Raw genomic sequence first — 18,498 nt, 5'->3', positions numbered from 1 at the left:
ATTTGAGGAACTTGACCTCAGATTCACTGCCCCCCCCCCCCCCCCCCCCCCCGCCCCCCCCACACTCCACAGGTGCATGCTCAACACCATAGACGGCCCCTCGGAGTCCGTGGAGGACTACCTGTGCGACCCCGAGCTGATGCCCCTGGGGGCCAGGGAGAGCCGGCTGCCCTGCCCCGAGGACTGCGTCCTCAACGACTGGGGCCCCTGGAGCCGCTGCGACCTGGTGAGAGCCGAGGGCCAATCAGAGAGCAGCAGCCTTTGGGATTGATCCCGGCGTCTTCTTCCTGTCAGTCACTGATGTTTCCTCTGAGGCTCGAGGAATTCAAAGCGTCCACCAAGGACGGTGGGAGTTGGAATAAAAGAGATTTGTGAACGTTTGCATTAAAAGGGGAAGGAAAATGATTTATGATAAAGACTCAGAACCCCCGAGCAGGTTTCCAAAATTTACATCTTGCGACGCATTCTCTACGTCAGCAGTGTTGGGGCCAACGTGAACATTTGCTAAAATATTACCCCCGAGCTTCTTGCGTGATTCGGAAGACAAGTAATTAGATGTATTTGCATGAAAATATTGGTTTATGATCAATTATTCAGGCAGATGCTGGATGCTACAAGGAATTGAATTCATAAATGTTCATTTTGGCCTCAGGGTTGATGGAAAAAGGAGAACATGAGAAAGTATCTCTAAAGCGAGACCTCATCATACTCGCTGTAAAACGTGAATACATCAAGGTGATTTAATCACAGTAACACAGCACACACCTACAGGCTTCAGTGCGTGTGTGTGTGTGTGTGTGTATGCGCGAGGTGTCAGAACATCGTGTTCAGACCGTACGCCCCCCGACGCCCCCGACTCGCGGTAAAAGGAACGAGAGGCTGTTTTGTCTCCTCTGGTCTCACCCGCTGCTCCCACAGCGGCACGGCGGACGATGTGGTGGCGTTGGCGGGGGGGGGGGGGCTCTTGCATGTTTTATTCCTCGAGCAAGATGGAAATATTCAAAAAGAAATATTCCCGGCCTCTGATCGGCGGGGGGGGGGGGTGGGGGGTGTCTCTCTTCTGCAGCCGTGCATCCGGACCAACAGTCGGGAGCGCACGGCGTACGCCCTGCGCCCCCCCAGCGTGGGGAGGCAGTGCCCCGACACCAGCGACAGGGAGCCCTGCAGCCTGAACCTCAACTGCTTCAACTACTTCTACAACATCACAGGTGAGAGAGGGGCAGTGAGGGCAGGGGGGGGGGGGGGGGGGGGGGTCGAAGGGGGGTCCTCCAAAGAAAAATGGTCTTTTTCCCTTCATGATGACATTCTGTCTCTACATATTTACATACAGCTTCCTATCTTTAGAACATGTTGTTTGTTTTATTTGTATTTCTCTGGGGGCTTCAGATGAGTTCATACACGTCTATTTGCTATTATTCCTGTTTGAATCAATGAACAGAATATACTGATGAACTAATGACCATGTCCTCCCTAGTGTCCTGTGTGTGTGTGTGTGTGTGTGTGTGTGACGATGATCAAGAGCCGCTGAGGATCCCTTGGGGCTGCAACACGTCCGTTTACTTCTGCTTCATTAAAAGTCCCACATTCTTGTGTGCGAGTCGTGACGAGAAGCAGTCAATAAATGACTCGTCTGTTTGTTTTTTTGAATTTGCTTTATTGCTTTTATCTTTCGGGGGGGGTGGTAAGACGACTGCGAGCCCGTCCACGTTTCATCAAACGTTGTGTTGTGTGATGATGATGTAACGTCAACGGAGTTCCCCTTTAGGTTTTTCCTCTCAGCTGATGGCTGGCGACTCAGTGGTTTCCCGCAGCAACAAGCGCTAAAGCCTGGAGGAGGCCGAGGGCGAGTACAGCCTTGTGTGGCGTACCGTACGTTCACATGTGTGGCTGGAAATAAACCAAATTACAGACTGATTAATCGGCCACGGTAACGAATTGTGAGTGTAGACATATCAGCTCCCGGGGAAAATATCAGACTTTTTACCTGCAAAATGTCTGCCTGCTGTTAGTGGACGAGAATGTAGTCTAAGCCCCTCCCCTGAAAAACCAGCTGCCGGGTGCCAAGAAATGATGAACCACTATAGCAATGTCACAGACCAGATAGCAATAAGAACAATAAGCTGCAGATTCCGGCTCTGGCTCTCTGGAGGGTTCGTTACTGAAAGTGACGACTTCCCCTCAAGTTTTTTTTACATTGTTATTTCATGCATCGTTGTTATATCTCCAGTCTCTGAGCTGGCAGCTCTCGCCAGCTCTCCTCTGATCTGCGGGGTATCAAATCCTCTGGATCACATGTCACAGAGGCCACTCCTTCACATCTCCCTCCGAAAAAAACTGCAGAGAGCATTTTCAATGAGAATAAAAGGAGGGAACGTTGGCAGCGTTCCTGTTTTTCCTTTGCATTTGTGGAGTTGCCTCCGTGGCTGCTGTCCCACATTCTGAACCAGCCCACCCTCCTCCTCCTCCTCCTCCTCCTCCGCCTCCTCCCCCGCCTCCCCGTTGTGCTGTCGCACCGGGAGACGTGACATATAATCCCTACTGCTGGGTTCACAGTGGCATGCATGCATCCCGGGGCGTGTGTACATAACGTAGCGGCAGAGATTATTATTAATGGTTAAACCGCTCCTTTTCTTCTGTGTCCAAACGGCTCCATCCTTCAATTTTTCTACCCTTCATTGCAGTTTCTCACCGGTTTCTCACGGTTTCTCTTTTTTGTTGCAATCTCCCTATTTTCAGTCCCCAGAGCGGCGCGAAGCTGCACGGCAGAAGCAGACGCTGAAGTTTATTAGGTGGAAAGCTATTGATGTCTCTTTTAATTTGTATTTGAAAGGGGTTTGGGTGTTGCAGGAGTCTCGTGACACAGCAAGAAGCATTGTGTGATGCAACAAAGGCAACGAGCTGTATGGGAAGCACATTCTGCTGAGTCATCAGGGAGCCCCCGAGTGGCTCATTTATACGCACGGCACGCCCACCCGTGAAGATCTTAAGGGGACTTTGTCAGCAACATGGCCGGCATTTCATTTGATATTGCTGTGTCAATGCAACAAATCAGAACTCTTTTTTTTTTATTTTTATGAATCTCCTGTTGCATGCAACAACAACCTTGAGTTAAATAATTTGCAGGGTAACATTAGCGGTGACACCCGGTGGATAGAGAACGCATTTGAAACCCCTTTGAACGGCGTCTCCTGGGGTTTCATCGCCCTGCTGGAGGGGGGGAAGAAAAAAACAAAGCACCTTCCTCGTGACACGAATCAATGCTTCTTTGCTCCCGACTCAATCTTTCACCTCCCTCCTCCCTCTGCTTGCACCCAGGGTGGTAAGATCAACAGCAGCCGCCTGGTTGAACATGTCATTGATATGTAGTGGGGGCTGCGTGCTCTTCTGTCAGGCAACAGTCAGCCTGTTTTTAGGCTGATTAGTTGTGGTTTTTGCACCTCGTGGCCTCTGAGACGTCTGACCCACTTACAGCGGCGCCCTAATGAGCCGCCGGAGATGTCAACGTGAACGCGCTGTGTTTCAGACTGGAGCACGTGTCAGCTGAGTTCCAACGCCGTGTGTGGGAGCGGCATCAAGACCCGGATGCTCGACTGCGTCCGCAGCGACGGCAAATCGGTCGACATCAAATTCTGCGATGAGGTGTGACCTTTTTTTTATTTATTTTTTTATTCCTGTTTCTGTATTTTGACCCGTTCAGTTTGCCTTTCTTTCACATTCGCACTGCGACACGTCGGCGGGCCCTTCCTGTACCATTAGGCCCTCAGAGGTGTGCACCGATGCCTCAGCGTTTTATTCATCCACAATGAGCCTCGGCTCCCTGTAATTGCAGCCGGCGGGCTGTGGCAGACCCGTCCCCGCAGCCATTTAACCCCCCCCCCCTCCCCCGTGGCCCATTTCATAATCTGGCTCATTCACAAAAACACATTGTGTCAGGACGGCTTTCACAGCGCCGCCCCGCCAGAACAAAAGCTTCTGGGAATGGTGGTGCCCGGGGGAGGTCGAGCTACCGCCTGACCGCTGCGGACTGAGTCGGCCTGCGTCGCATCGTGCATTAACGTCTCCGCTTCCCGCGCGTGTGCCCCCGCAGCTGAGTTTGGAGAAGAAGTGGCAGATGAACGTCTCCTGTGTGGTCGAGTGTCCCGTCAACTGTCAGATGTCGGCGTGGTCGCCGTGGTCGGACTGCTCTCAGACGTGCGGGCTGGACGGTAAGAAAGCTGAAGCCAGAGCAACTGATGACACACAAAGAACACATAAGGGCCGAAATAACACAATGCATTTGCTTTGAAGCTGGTTTAATTATGCCAGTTAAATGATGGTAAATGGCCAAACGCATCAACTCAGCTCAAATGGAGCTTCTTAAACCACGACATTTAGTTTATTGCTTCAAACTTGCTTCATTTTTGGAGTCCAAAGTCTTTATTTTGAATACTTTTGAACACTTGTTGTAAAAAAAAAAGGTGTCGTCAGAACCAGCTGATACATCCTCCTTGGGACCAATGGCAGTCGACTCCAGGATGCTCTGCACCAGAAGACAACGTTGTCACTTGGGAGCCCCGCGTTGTAAATGCACACATGTATGAATGTATAGAAAAGTATAAAATCGTTTCACAGCGTATTGGTTCAGGAGCGTTTCCAGGCCCCCGATGGCATTAACCTTTTTTTTTATCGTGTGGTGTGCGTATGCTCAGCACAACATACTTTCTTGGGATATTTTTAAGTTTGCATATCAGTCGCTTCCTGTTCCCGCTGGAGGCTTCTGGCCAGAAAAAAATAAATAAAAAGGAGAGAAGAGAGGAAGTGTTTTCTTTGAGAGTCTTCCCAAATGGCCGGCGATGACGTGTCCTGCTGTTGCCTGCTTGTTGTTCGCGGCGGTTTTGCACAATAGATTTGGGTCCCATCACGTCTCCCCCCCCCCCCCCCCCCCCCCGGCTCCTCGGAGCAGTGCACGGCGCTTTGAAGAAGAGCCGCCGCAGCGGCAGTTGCTAAATCTTAAGGAATAAGATAAAAGTTTTAGTACGGCTGAAAGAGCAAGAGGGGACCCTCTTTGATGTGTGTTTTTTTTCCTGTCTGTGTGCGAGTAGGTGTGTGGGATGCGCTCCGGTTGGAATGGGATATGAGCAGGTACAGTGTGACTGTGTGTGTGTGTGTGTGTGTGTGTGTGTGTGTGTGTGTGTGTGTGTGTGTGTGTGTGTGTGTGAATGTGTGGGAAGGCTGATTTGTGTCTCGTGTGTCGAGAGGCAGTGGAGGTTGGCAAAGGTGTATTCTGGTGAGCAAGATTGCTGCCTCGGCAGGGCGGGAAACGTGAGTGGGATCCACGACCCACAAAGGGCTCTGAGGTCTGAGAGTGGGCGCTTTGACAGGAGGGTTGAATTTTGAATAAAACGCACGCACGTATGTGTGTGTGTGTGTGTGTGTGTGTGTGTGTGTGTGTGCAGGGTCGTTGTGTTGAGTTTTCTCAAGTAATTCATAGCTTGAATTCTGCACTTAAATCAAACCGGTCTGCTGTAATGCTCACGGGGGGATTTACAGAGAGTTTGCTGATTGATGAGGAAGAAAAGCCCTTTTACCCGAGGTGGTCCGGACACCCATCATGGAGGCTTTTTTAGAGAAGCCCGCCCCGGTTGATGCAAGCGCTGCTTTGCACAGCAACATTCATCTAATGAATGCAAAAGAAATGAGCTGTTTCACGGAGGGAATCGCAGTGGTCGCTGCATTTCCAAATGAGAGGGTGGAGTTCATAGTGTGGAAAATGACCACTTGTCAGTGAAATTGTATTAAAATAAAATCACTAAACATTCATCTGCCATCATGCAAGGTACTAGGTAATTTATAACCTAATTTAGTCCATCTAAATCCTAAAAGGTTTAATTGAGCCGTAGCCATCCGTGCAGTAGAGGTCTGTTTCCTTATAGAGAGCTGCAGGAATGAGCCCTGAAACCCATTCAGCTCCTGGCCCCGGGTCCTGAACTCAGTTAATTTCATTTTCTTTTGACAGATGGCTGAAATAACGCAATGGGATTTTTTTTTGCTTTGCTACATAAAACACGTCAATACCCCACCAAGTCCTAAAAAAAAAGCCTCATAAGAGCTTTAGTATGTCTGCTGATTGTATTGAAGCATCACATTTTTACGTGCACGAAGCTTAAAGAGGAAAATACACAAATCGCAACGACGAGGCCCTGATGATGTCATCTCCCGTGTGTGTCTCCCCCCCTTCCCCCCCCCCCCCCCCCCCCGCAGGCAAGATGTGGCGGCGGCGCTCGGTGGTCCGGGCCTTCCAGGGCGACGGCCGGCCCTGCCCCTCTCAGACGGAGCAGTGGAAGCCCTGCCCCGTCCGACCCTGCTACCGCTGGCAGTACGGCGACTGGTCCGAGTGCCGCGTGGAGGTGGGTCAATAAAACCCACACAACCCGTATGTGTGGCTTTAAATATTGACGATGGCATCGACCCCCCCCCCCCCCCCCCCCTGTCAGCTACAAGAAATGCAGCCTGGCCCCGCAGATCGATACGCACGCGAGCTGCAGCCAGAAGTGGACTTTGTAAGACGGAAAATCTCGACACCTGGAGAAAAATAATGGAGTCTTTAGTATTGATGAGACGCCCCGTCAAATCCCCACGCATACGGTTATTTTGTGAGACGGACAGTAAAAATCAATCTAATGCACTTTTAACACTGATACGTCGATGTAAACCGGCAGAAGTCTGGCTGCCGCTTTGAATTGTGGGCCACCGGGTCAGAATATTAAAGCAGCTGCGGCTTTATGACATGAAACAATACTTTGCGAGTACGAGTGTCGTTTAATGGGACCACAGAGGCGCGGGGGGCACACGCTCTGAAATAATGAACTCACTCGTTCACCTCTCAATTCTCTCCACCGAGCGATCAATAGAGAATTGTTAATGCGGAGCAGCAGTCAGTCCAGTGGACACAAACCCGTGTGATAGCTTCAAAAGGGATTAATGTCTTTCCTTTTGGTTGATGAAAGGAATTCAGCTTCGAGCTTTGATCTGAGCATGTGGCCTGACAAAAGATCTGTGGTTAAGATTAAATTCAAACGAAGCACAATAAGCAGCTGTTTCTTGTAAACTTCATTCAAAGTTTACATTGACTTTGTCCACCTCATTTAAGAACTATTATTTCTCACAAATAGTGTGTTCATCGCTTCGGACGGACCGTGGTCCAATCGTTTCGTTATCCAACATTGAGCCGCAGCTTCGTGGCTCATCACCCTCTTCCTCCTCCCTTCCTCCGCCCAGAGCGTGGTGTGCGGAGACGGCGAGCGCTACAGAAACCTGTCCTGCTTCGTGTCGGACGGCTCGGGCGACGCGGCGTCCGGCGGCGCGGTGGACGAGGAGCTGTGCGGCGGCCTGGAGCCGGCCGTCAGCGGGGACGAGCGGATCAGCCTGAAGGAGGCCTGCACCCTCCCCTGCCCAGGTAACGGGATGAGGCCTCGTTACCGTAGTAACGGAGCAGTTGTCTTGGCGACCGTTTAATGATGGTTTGCGTCGCAGAGGGTCCAAAAGTCACTTTGCAAACTTGTCTGCAGTAGAGATTTATATCTCAAAAGGAGCCAATAAAAACACTTTAGTTACAGGGTGGATTTTATTATCTCTAACCGATGGCGCTCAGAATCTGTTCATGACTTTTATAATCAGAGATGGGAACATACCTGGAGGCGGAATGAAAGCACTACATTAATGCAGACGCTTTTTTATGCAAGTTTAATTTCCTGCTGGTTACTGTACATCTCGCCCAGTTTTCAGTCCAAGATCCAAAGATATTAAATTGAATGATGCAATGTGCATCTCACAAATAGTGTGAGATGTGCAATGTGCATCATTCAATTGAAGGCAATAGGCATCCTTAAATTGTGTGTATGTGCATTGTTAAAATGAAAAAAATAATGCATTGCACATATTTATTATCTTAATCTGTCTCTGCACTTATGCTGCTAAAACACTCAATAATCCGCCATGAGTGCTCAATAAATATAAATATATCAGAAAATCTCCATATTTGAGAGGATCACCGCAATCTGTTCCGTTGTTTAACCATTGTGTAAATAGTTACAGTTGAGTAATGGTTGCATCTCTGATGAAGAGTGTGAGGTGGAGTGGAGTACCGCTGTCAGCCCCGGTTTCCTGTTTCCAAACGGGAGCTCTGACCCCTTTAAATCAATCGTTTCCATTTGTACAGTTCCGAAAAATGGAAGCAAGTGATTATAAGAAAAACACACAGACAATTAAAGTAACACAGAAAAAGGGTCGCAATCAATAATCTGTGCGGGCGAGATAACAAAAAAAAAAAAAAAAAACCTCAGGGCTCACACAAACGACGAGATGGCAAGCTGAGCAACACTCTGCTGTGCTGTAAATGACAATAAATGGTTGATTTTATGCATGTATTCATCTCACATCTCAATGGAGACGTTGATTGAAAGGAGGGCCGATGCTTTCAACGCTGATTATAGGCGAAAGCTCGCTTGATTCGAGGTGCGGCGCCGCACTTTGTGAGGGCCGCAACGAGGAAGTCAACGCGGCACATTTAGAGGATAATTTATTGTCAATCTGCAACGCGGCAAAATGCAGATGTGGAGTCCGTCTGCTAGACAAAAGAAAGCACCACAAACAACAGAAACTGTTGCGCGCACCGCCGCTGCCATGGCAACGTTATTACACACATAGGTGGGGATTTCAAGCTATTCACATCCTGCACACATTGCCTCCTTAAAAGGTGAGTTGGAAAAGTCATTTTTGAAGTTCATGCTTTCGGGTGCAATTGTTAGCTCACTAAGACACGCCCCTTTGAGTTGGGGTTTCTAATGCTGTTTGTCTGTCTCTTCATCACAGAGAGTGCAATTGACCGTACTTTCAGGTTGTACATACGCTTCACTATTACAAATCATTAAAGTGTGTGACATATGCCACATAAAAATGCCATGTGGTCACTGTCCCCCCCCCCCCAAAAGCTTGTCTTGCGTGCTTTCACTTCAGTACATTAGAAATCCTAAACGCCACCACTTGTTTTCCACCGACTTAATTCCGAACTTTCTTCCCTCTTCGGAGTATTTTTTTAGTTTAGCATTCTTTTACTTTCGTGTGACGTCTTCCTGTTGATCTGATCCGTTGATGATAATTAACGTTTACGCAAAATCTGCGCTCACATGCTGTCAGATGAACAACAGCCCTGTTTCCATCATCACATCGCATCACTGGGGTCGTACTTAATAAGTTGCTGCTCTCGTCACTTTTTAAGAATCCGTCGCTTCCTTTGAGTGGGGGTTGAGTTACTGTCAACAAGCTGTCAGTATCTCTTCTCCTTTCCTGGTGTATATTTTTAGTTTTTTTTTGGTTGAATATCTATAGGACGATTTAAGCTTAGATTAGTTTAACGACAAATATAATGAAGTAGAAGGAGAACAGCGTTTGCAGATGAGGGATGACCTGCAGTATTAAATAAAGTATACTATATAAAATAAAGCAAGCGATGACCCTTTGTGTCCACGGGAGATTTCATCTTTACAGAACATAAGTCCGACGGCATCGGTGTGGCCTCGTGACCTCGCCTTGATTGACAGTCGATGTCTCGGCCCCGCAGCGGAGAAACCAGCAGAATATCAGCTCTGCGGTGAGGACGTCGACCCTCACCCAGAGAATCTCAGAGATGGGATCGTCACGGCAAAGGTCAGACGCGGTGACTTGTCGTCGGGGGGGGGGGGGGGGTTTGTGACGAGGCTTGTCAGCTGCTGGCTCTTGTGCAGCTTTTGACGGACAGGAGTGTGTCTCCCATCTGTCGGGCGGCTCCTCATCAGAGACTCCAGATGCGGCCTGACTTCGTGCTGCATCGACGACGGCAATATCCGCCGTATTTTCTTTGTGGGGGGGGGGGGGAAATGGGGCAAACAAAAAAAACAACAAAAAAACTTAAATTATGATCCAGGGCCGATATAAAAAAAGGGTGTGTTTTCACATAGTGCAGCTTAAATATAAATCTCCTATTTTCTGTGTCAGTGGTCCCCGAAGGGAGAATTATTGTTTCTCGCTTCTGCCAAGAGACAAAATACAAATGCAGAGTTCATTTTCCAAAGTGCCTATAGTGTGTCTATTTCGGTTCATCGTTGATCTTTCATCATCCAATCCCTCTCAAAATGTGTAAGGACAAAAATGTTCCTCCTCTTAAGCAGTTTGAACGTGTTTCCACTGGCAGGTTTTCTCATTTTTGGGGTAATAAAAAAAAAAAAAAAAAAAAAGAGAGAGAGAGAGAGAGAAAACAGCTCATCAGATGTCTGCAGGTCCCTGAGATGGAGAACACTGAGACACGCTGCCCCAGATAACAAGCCAGTCCGACTGCAGGAGAGCTGAAGTATCAGAAGCACGGGGACGCGGTGCTGAGCGATGGGGGGGGGGGGGGGGGCGGAATTCAGGCGCAGGTTTGTGCATCACGGGTTGGCAATTGTGGCAGCAGGCTGCTCGCACACCAACACGCACAGACACGGGCTATTATTGCACTGCCACCCTTGACCCCCCCCCCCCCCCCGCTGTGTGATGAGCTGCACCTGTCAGCTGTGATCAAAAACCAACCCTTCCCTCCCCCCGGCTCAGGCGCACACCTTCCTCCTCGCGCGACTCGTCCGTACAGCTCCAGCGCGGCGATGTGCACATCCCGCGTCCCGGCATCTCACCCGGATTAAGCCGATCTCAATCATGGATGAAGCATCGCAACCCTCGGGTGGAATCTGAGTAGTTGATGCAAAGCGCGGCGCCTCCTGTTGTGGTTCATGTATGTGCAGCGCGGCCGGGGGGGGGGGGGGATGGGATTGTTACGGACTCTCTGTCTCTCTCTGCTAACCGCACATCAAAAGTCTGATGGGTGGAGAGGTCTGGGTGGTGCCACTCCAGCAGCCGGGTGTCCATGCGGGAGTCAATTTCAATTCAATTCATGTTTTCATGTTATTTCGTTACGGTCTGTACACAAGCGTCTGCCCCGAAACCCTCACATCACACACAGAGGTATGAGGAAGAAAGACCAGTTACTGTTGATACCAAAAATAGGTGTTATTTTTTAAAGAAGTAACTTCTCCATCAGGATAGATTCAGTGTAGATGAATGTGATTTAATCTATTGAATGTGTGTAAAACAGAAGGGGGTGGGGGGGGGGGTGTCATTATTTTTGCGTTCCTCATAACTTGATGGATCTGGTGCCCCCCCCCCGCCTCATGGGATGTACTTGGTCCTTTGCCCCTGCAGGTGAGTGCTACCTGATGGAGTGGTCGGATTGGAGCTCGTGCGTGAGCATCTGCGTCAAGGCGGCCGGCGTGGACTTCGGCTCGGTCCGGGTTCGCTCCCGAGCCGTGTTGGCCCAGGAGCCGGAGAACCTGCAGCTCTGCCCCGACCAAGAGTGGGAGTCCCAGCCCTGTGACGGTAAGAGCCCCCCACCCCCCATGCTCCCTTTTTAAGGAGCAACAGAAACCTGTAAGACCTGACCATGACGGGCAAACAGGCCGGATCGCTGACTGCTGGGATCGCTGCCGTGCTCTCACGGGCGTTCGGCGCCCCCCCTGCTGGGATTCCTCGAGCCAGATCCCAAACTCCCCCCCCCCTACCCCCCACCCCCCACATACTCATTTACTGTTGTGATCTCCACGGCTCCCCAGGCGGGTTAATCAGCCATTAGGTGCAGCGTGGGCTGCGTGTCACTACCAGCACCAGCGCTCAGCACACACGCAGCCACCGGCTTGTCCCCCCCCCCCCCCCCACCCCACTCGTGCCCCCTCCCCCTGCCTCCCACTCCTCCTCTCCTCCCAACCCCGCTACTGTACGCAGCCCCTCAGCAGTCTTTATCGGCCTGACCTGGTTTCACAGCATCACTCGAGGCACAGTGGTGGGGGGGGGGGGGGGGGGGGGGGGGAGGAGCGCTATGACGAGGGGTAACGGGGGGAAACGTGCGGGGGACGGTGAGCCACCCGTCCGCATGGAGACCTTACTACTTCACCCCCACCCCCCCCCACTGGACGTAGTTAATAGGAGCAATATGTCTTCTCCTTTTGAGATGAAATGTGAGATGTTCTTTAACTTTGCCGCCGCAGCGAGAGGGAAAAAAAAGTAAGATAAAAACTATTTCGCAATCAATCATCTGATGCTCTTCCTCTATATACGTGCACGGCGGATGTTGCTGCACACGCGAAGCAAGGTTATAGTGTATATACCCCCCCCCCCACCATTACAAAAGAGTCAGTTCATCTTAATGGTAGTTAATGGGTACATTTTTTAAGCTTCCTCAGGTATTTCCAAAGGAAAGGGCGAGCAGACGGGAGCAGCTAAACGGTCAACATGAACTCTGAAGTGCTGGTTGACCTCGATAGAGATCGGACGTGGATCAATCATAGTGATCGGGGAGAACAAACTGTATTCGGTACAAATTGTCTTCACTTGCTTAAAAGTGACGCATCTCCTTTCATCCCGTGGTCTCTGACCAGTTCATCCGCTTTCACTCATTGGTGTCTGTGGATTCCCGGTTTTGGAAGAACACGCCTGCACCTGCATGTCTGTGTGTATGTGTGTGATAATGTAAAATATGTTGGTATACAAGCGCAATATAACTGATTAAAGTTGTTTCTATCAGGGTAGTCCTAATGAATCTTTTGTAAATGAAGAGCCTTGAAAACCTGCAAGAGGCTTTCGGCTCTTTGTGTCTCCAATTGGCTCTTTCTCTCGGAAAGGTTTCAACAGTAGTGAAACTCAAGCATCCCCTGTGAGAGACGGAGGGAAGCGCCGGCTGATGTTTTTTTTTTTTTTTTTACAAACGGCCTCTTCTGCGGCGAGCCGAGGAAAGCGTAAGAAATGAGGAAAGCGAAGCCGGCAGCAGACGGATGGCCCTGTGAAAGCAGCAGACGGATCCGTAGATCTCCCCCTTTTTATCCAAGGTTAAATTGTTCATTTTACGCCAGCCCCGATGATTGGTCACAAAGAACTCCGCGGGGAAATATGGCCATTCATTGCGCTGATGGAGGTATTGATAAAGTCATAATAGCATTGATAGAAAGTCATTAAGCAGAAGCTCTTAGCGGAGATTAAACCGTCGGACGGGACCCATCTGCGAGGACCCACTGATAGTGATATTATACGACAGCCGCCTATTACGCAACCGTAACTTAGCAGCCGCTTCATTAATCCTTCGCCCTGGTGATTAACGGTCTTCGCTGCCGACTCCCGGCGCTCGGCCTCTCCTAGATATTGATTGTTCCTCCGGGTTTTGGTTCTCAGAGGGCGAATGCTACGAGTACAAATGGCTGAGCGGCGGCCGTCCAAACGCCACCGGCCCGGCGGTCTGGTGCCAGCGCTCCGACGGGCTCAACGTTACCGGTAAGCAACTGTGCAGTCAGTCACACGCACCTCGATCCATGACGTGTACGTAGGAGCAGGAGATCCTCCCTGCTGGATTCCTTGGTTTCTTCCGTAAATAGCGAAAAATGACCACCAGCTGTCTGAGAAATATGTTCTGTTTTAGTCATACGAGATTAAGGACAAGTCGCATTTAAAGGGGCCAGAACCAAATGTGTCAAGTTATAAAATGACCCAGTGTGTGTTGAAGTTATTGTCTGTTGACCAACCAGTAGACTCACAACACTCAGAGAGCCACTATGTCCGTGTGTGAGGCTGTAAGTACACCTCGGTTTATTTGAGAGTCAAATCATTTGGGGAATTTAACTGAAAGGTGAGAAAAGGTCTCTGGATCTGTCCTTCCCAGGATGGAGGTCTCACGGGCTGTGCAGAAACACGTACGTTTTCTTGCTCGAAGCGACAGAAGTACTTCCTTTGACTCCACTGTCTTCTCTGCCCTTCCCCCCACCCCCACCCCCTCAGGAGGTTGTCCTCCTCTGAGCTCTCCAGAGGACAACGACTCGTGTGACCCTCCCTGTCTCAAGACAAAGTCCTTCTGCAGCGAGGTGAGCGTGAGCTCGTTCTCCCCCGTTTCGAGCTAGTCTTGTCGGACCAGAACGATGGAAAGAACGAGGGGAGACACAGCTGAGGTGAAGGGCGCGTGGAGATGTGAAAGCTGCGTCCGTCACAGAGAAAAAAACACCTTTTTCTACGCTCACCCGATACAGCAGCCGGTGAATCTGAACCCTTATGGAGACCGGCGGCTCGTTGTTTTTTGAAACCAGCAGTAACGGGTGTATACACGTCACCTGATTAGAGTCAGTTCAGGACATCTCATTCCACCCGTTCACAGCGGGCTAAAGAACAGAAACAGTAACCTCACTGAAATGCGTGTCTTAACGTCCGACGTGTGCACACACATCCCCGATGTAACGCGTCGGCAAAACCAAACACGGCTCTGTGCCGCCCCCTGCAGGCCGCCACCTGCGCGTGCGAGGAGGGCTTCACGGAGGTGCTGTCGCCGAGCGGGCAGCTGGACCAGTGCGCCCCCATCCCGGTGCTGGAGATCCCCACGGCGGGGGACAAGAAAGGGGACGTGAAGACCAGCCGTGCCATTAACCCCACCCTGCCCGCCACCGCGCAGCCCGGGCGCAGCGGGCGCACCTGGTACCTGCAGCCTTACGGACCAGGTGAGACCACCCGAATGGCGTTTCCTCACGGCGTCCCACAAAGGGCCCAAAAGAGAGGCAGATCCAGTCCAAAACGAAAACCTTTTCATCTCTCGACTGACTCCACCTTAATGTGCTCTTCAGTAGTCGAGACCTGATTATAAAACAACACCAAATAAAGATGGGGAGGATACAGGGAATATGTGCTCGTTGGACAGTGTTATGACCACAAAGAAAGAAATAATAAAAACGGATCCATCTTAATGATCACATGTTTAACTGAAGGGCTCAGATCAATTCACTTAATTAGTATCACCTCATATCTCAATAACACACATTCAGCGTCCTCCAAAAAACTCCTAATGTAACATTATATGTACTTACACCTCTCGATCACAAAGACAAGACCCCACCGTGCCTTTTAAAGTTCATCAGAAGCCGAGCAGCGTGTAAATCCCTGAAGGTAAAGTGAAGGCCTAAAGCTGACGGGCCGTCACGTGGCGCCGCTCGGTTGTCGGCGGGTTTTAACGCGCTCGCTCGCACCAACTCAAACTGACACATTAAAGAAACAAAAGATGCGCCGGGCATGTCGTCTGCTGTGATTACCCCCCCTCACCCCCCACTCCCCTCTGAGGCTGCCGGCAACGCTGCGTCGTGACTGACGGTGCGCGACAGCAACGGAAACATTTAAGGAGGCAGGAGAGCAGAACCTTTGTGGTCCACGTGAAGCTTCCTCCTCCTGTGCTCCTTCGCTACGCTAAGATCTGAAAAGTGCTTCAAAACGAGACAACGGTAGCAACAGAAGGAGAAATAAATGATGTCCTGCTGAACTTTGGGAGAAATTCAAAGCTTCACATTTAGAAAAGAATGAGCATTAAAGTTGCAACGGTACAAGCATTATTTGAGAATAATAAGTATTTCATCTTTGGATGATGACTATTATCTGTCATGCTGGGAATGGAGCAGATTTTAATCATTTTAATCAAATACTTCAGAGTAGCTTGATACATCAAAATAATTGATAATAAATATATAACTGTGCAAAGTATCAAGTAACTGCAGCTGTCAAAATATCTGGTGCAGTGAAAAGTGTAATAGTGAAATTATAAAGCGGATAAAAAAGTGCTTTTATTTATTTTTCTACAAAGGAGCCTTGATGATACTGAGGGAAACATGCAGATCTGAATAGAGTAAACTATCTTTGTGTGATCTGTCTGGAAATAACCCTTTTTCATTGACTGAGCAAAGCCTTCATCTTATAATCATTTAAGTGTTCAGTGATTCCTATCGGTTGATACAACTTTTGCTTTTTAATTTTCCACACATCGTTCATGAGCGATCAGTAAACGGGAGAAGATCGTGGAACCATTAACCATCGCGAACCCCCCCCCCCGAGGCAATTTGAACCATGACACCGACAGTTTGGCCTACTTTACATAACCAGTATTTTAACTTGATTAAAAAATCCACACTTGTGAATTGCTGCGTTTTTTCGCGCTCGTGCCACTGGGAAGAAGAAGAAGAAGAAGAAGAAGAGGAAGAGGAAGAGGAAGTGAGAATGTTTCCCCCGAGTGAAGTGAGAACTGACGCGCCTCCTCCTCCACAGATGGGAAGCTGAAGATGTGGGTGTACGGTGTAGCAGCCGGAGCCTTCGTGCTCCTCATATTCATAGTGTCTATGATATACCTAGCTTGGTGAGTTGACCACTTTGATTTCCCCCCCCCTATTCACCATTATCCTCCTCCTCCATGAAACCAAAAGTCATCTGTCCCACCCGCTTTGAGACACAGCCCCCCACCCCCACCCCCCCCCCCCACCCCCACCCGTCCTCCAGCCACCCTCACATCACCATGTTTTGTCCCCTCATGCCCTCCATCTCCGTGGCGTGCGATGCAGCAGCTACTGTGCCAACGTGCATCGGTCTCTTGAGGCCCAGGAGTCCGGCGCCAACGGGACGGCGGTCTGGGGGGGCCGCAACGCGCACGAGATGGTTTACACCTGCCCCGATTGCCAAGAGCTGGCTCAGAGCCGTAGCCACAGCTAATGAGGATGTGGAGGGCCCGCCCCCCCTCCCCTCTGGACACACCCTCTAAAAGGGTCACATGCCCCCCACCCCCCCGCCTGACTAGCTGAGTGAAGGTGCTGGTGCAGGTGAGGACGAACCCTCCGGGGGCCACGTAGTGTAGATTGAGTCGGCCCTCTACTCCACGCACGGTGTGTTCTGTTTATGGCGGCTTTTAAAAGCGACCCATGTCAGATTTATGTGTTCACGCATTTTTTTGGGGGGGGTTGGGATTTTGGGGCACCAAGTTTTCACAAAAGTTACTTTCAAGCGTGTTAAAATGGTCTTGGGTCCAGAGGCCGTAAACAGAATATACTGCATTAGAATATTAGCTTAGCATATTAGCTCATATAGTATGTAAAGCACAACAACAACAACAGGCACATGTGGACGGAAGAAGAAAACGGACCAGGACACATCACCAAACCGTGATGTCATGCCGCCCCCTGGTGGCTGTGAGAGGACAAACATTCCATCTTCTGCTCCCTCCCATTTCATTTCCTGTCAAATCAAGAGCTCATTATCCTTCTCACACATCAAGAGAAATGATGTTATTTCTTTGTATTCAGCTTTTTCAACTGCATACAATTTGTGTTAATTGGACCTATTCTTAACCGTCTTTGCTGATGTAATTAGTTGTTCAACACTCAATCAATTATCTTTTTTTTATATGACAATTTGCTGTTTGAATGCAGTTTTTACTTTACTGCATGCTATATTATGACTTTTTTTCTACATGTTATGCTGGGAGCTTTTAATGCCTTTCTTGCAAATACTATAGATTACTATGACATGGGTTCTTATTATGGTTTATTAATAGTCTTGAGGATATAGTTTAGACGCAGTGCAGCTGTTTTACCAAAGGCGTAGTGCAACAACACCTTTTTCCGTGCAGTCCAAATGTGCCCCAGAGGTTGTAGTGTCTCATATGTTGGATAGATACTCCAGGCCGGGAGGTCCCGGTTTCCAGCTGCACTCTTACCCCGTTCTCCTCTTTCCACACAGCAAAAAGCCAAAGAGACCTCAGAGACAGAGGCAGCAAAACAGCCGACTGAAACCTCTGACTCTGGCCTACGACGGGGACACGGACATGTAGTCCTCGGGGGGGAGGGGGGGGGGGGGTCACCAAGCACCCCCTCCCCCCCCCCCGCCACCGTGGCAGCGGGGGACACGCGTGGTTTTGCGGCGCAAACGAAGCGCAGAAATGACTGAAAATCCTCTTGCAGCAGAGACAGTGGTGGGGTTCATCCATTTCAAGTAGAGCGCCATCAACCACCCTCTTTTCATTGTTTTTTTTAAGTATTTCATTTTTTCAAAGAGCCTTCGTGAACTCCACCTTGTTCAATAATGAAATACCTTCTTTTTTCGGGGGGGGGGGTGAGGGGGAGCCCAACCCATCATCATCATAAAGAAAAGATATTCAGCTGGAGGAGTCCGGATGCAGTCTGTCTCTGAACATGGCAGCTCCAGCTTCAGCACTTACACACCCCCCCCCCCCCCCCCCCCCCCACGCGTTTTCCGCTTGTCCCTAAAAAATGCTGAGTAGCTGGAGGCTTAGGATGCTCTGACGGCTCGTACGTTGCCAGAAGTCACCGCAGGGAAGAAGAGGAGGAGGAGGAGGAGGGAGAGGAAAATCTCCATAAAAAGGTTTGGATGCCTTTTTCCTCAACTGGGTTTTCCACTCAAATCTCTTACGGTCTTGAACAAAAGCGAGGCACTTCTTCTCCCCCCCCCCCCCCTTTCTCATTTTTTCCCCCGCTGGATTTCGGTGCACACGGGCCTGTGTTTGTGGGATAAACAGATCGGTGCGATGCCGATGGACGAGCTCCTGCCTGCCCTTCGCCACCCTTCGTCTTCGTTTTTCAGGCTCTACTTTGCACTATATTA

At 49.8% G+C, this 18,498-nt stretch overlaps 1 protein-coding gene across 1 annotated transcript in view; it reads left to right on the top strand.

The window, feature by feature from the left end:
* Window positions 1-18,112, top strand: part of thsd7ab (thrombospondin, type I, domain containing 7Ab) — an 85,186-nt gene extending 67,074 nt beyond the window's left edge. The window contains exons 18-29 of the mRNA XM_037454934.2: window positions 73-226; window positions 1,067-1,208; window positions 3,524-3,639; window positions 4,088-4,205; window positions 6,241-6,386; window positions 7,258-7,435; window positions 11,248-11,421; window positions 13,264-13,362; window positions 13,864-13,946; window positions 14,357-14,570; window positions 16,156-16,243; window positions 17,617-18,112. Coding sequence (XP_037310831.2) covers window positions 73-226; window positions 1,067-1,208; window positions 3,524-3,639; window positions 4,088-4,205; window positions 6,241-6,386; window positions 7,258-7,435; window positions 11,248-11,421; window positions 13,264-13,362; window positions 13,864-13,946; window positions 14,357-14,570; window positions 16,156-16,243; window positions 17,617-17,707 — 1,603 coding nt within the window. The 3' untranslated portion in view covers window positions 17,708-18,112. The remainder of the gene's footprint in view (window positions 1-72; window positions 227-1,066; window positions 1,209-3,523; window positions 3,640-4,087; window positions 4,206-6,240; window positions 6,387-7,257; window positions 7,436-11,247; window positions 11,422-13,263; window positions 13,363-13,863; window positions 13,947-14,356; window positions 14,571-16,155; window positions 16,244-17,616) is intronic.
* Window positions 18,113-18,498: the final 386 nt, after the last annotated feature.

Source organism: Pungitius pungitius, chromosome 11 (genome assembly GCF_949316345.1).
Source record: "Pungitius pungitius chromosome 11, fPunPun2.1, whole genome shotgun sequence".
Taxonomy (NCBI): Eukaryota; Metazoa; Chordata; class Actinopteri; order Perciformes; family Gasterosteidae; genus Pungitius; species Pungitius pungitius.
The sequence above is the reverse complement of the archived record's forward strand: the minus strand, read 5'-3'. Positions and strand labels throughout refer to the sequence as shown.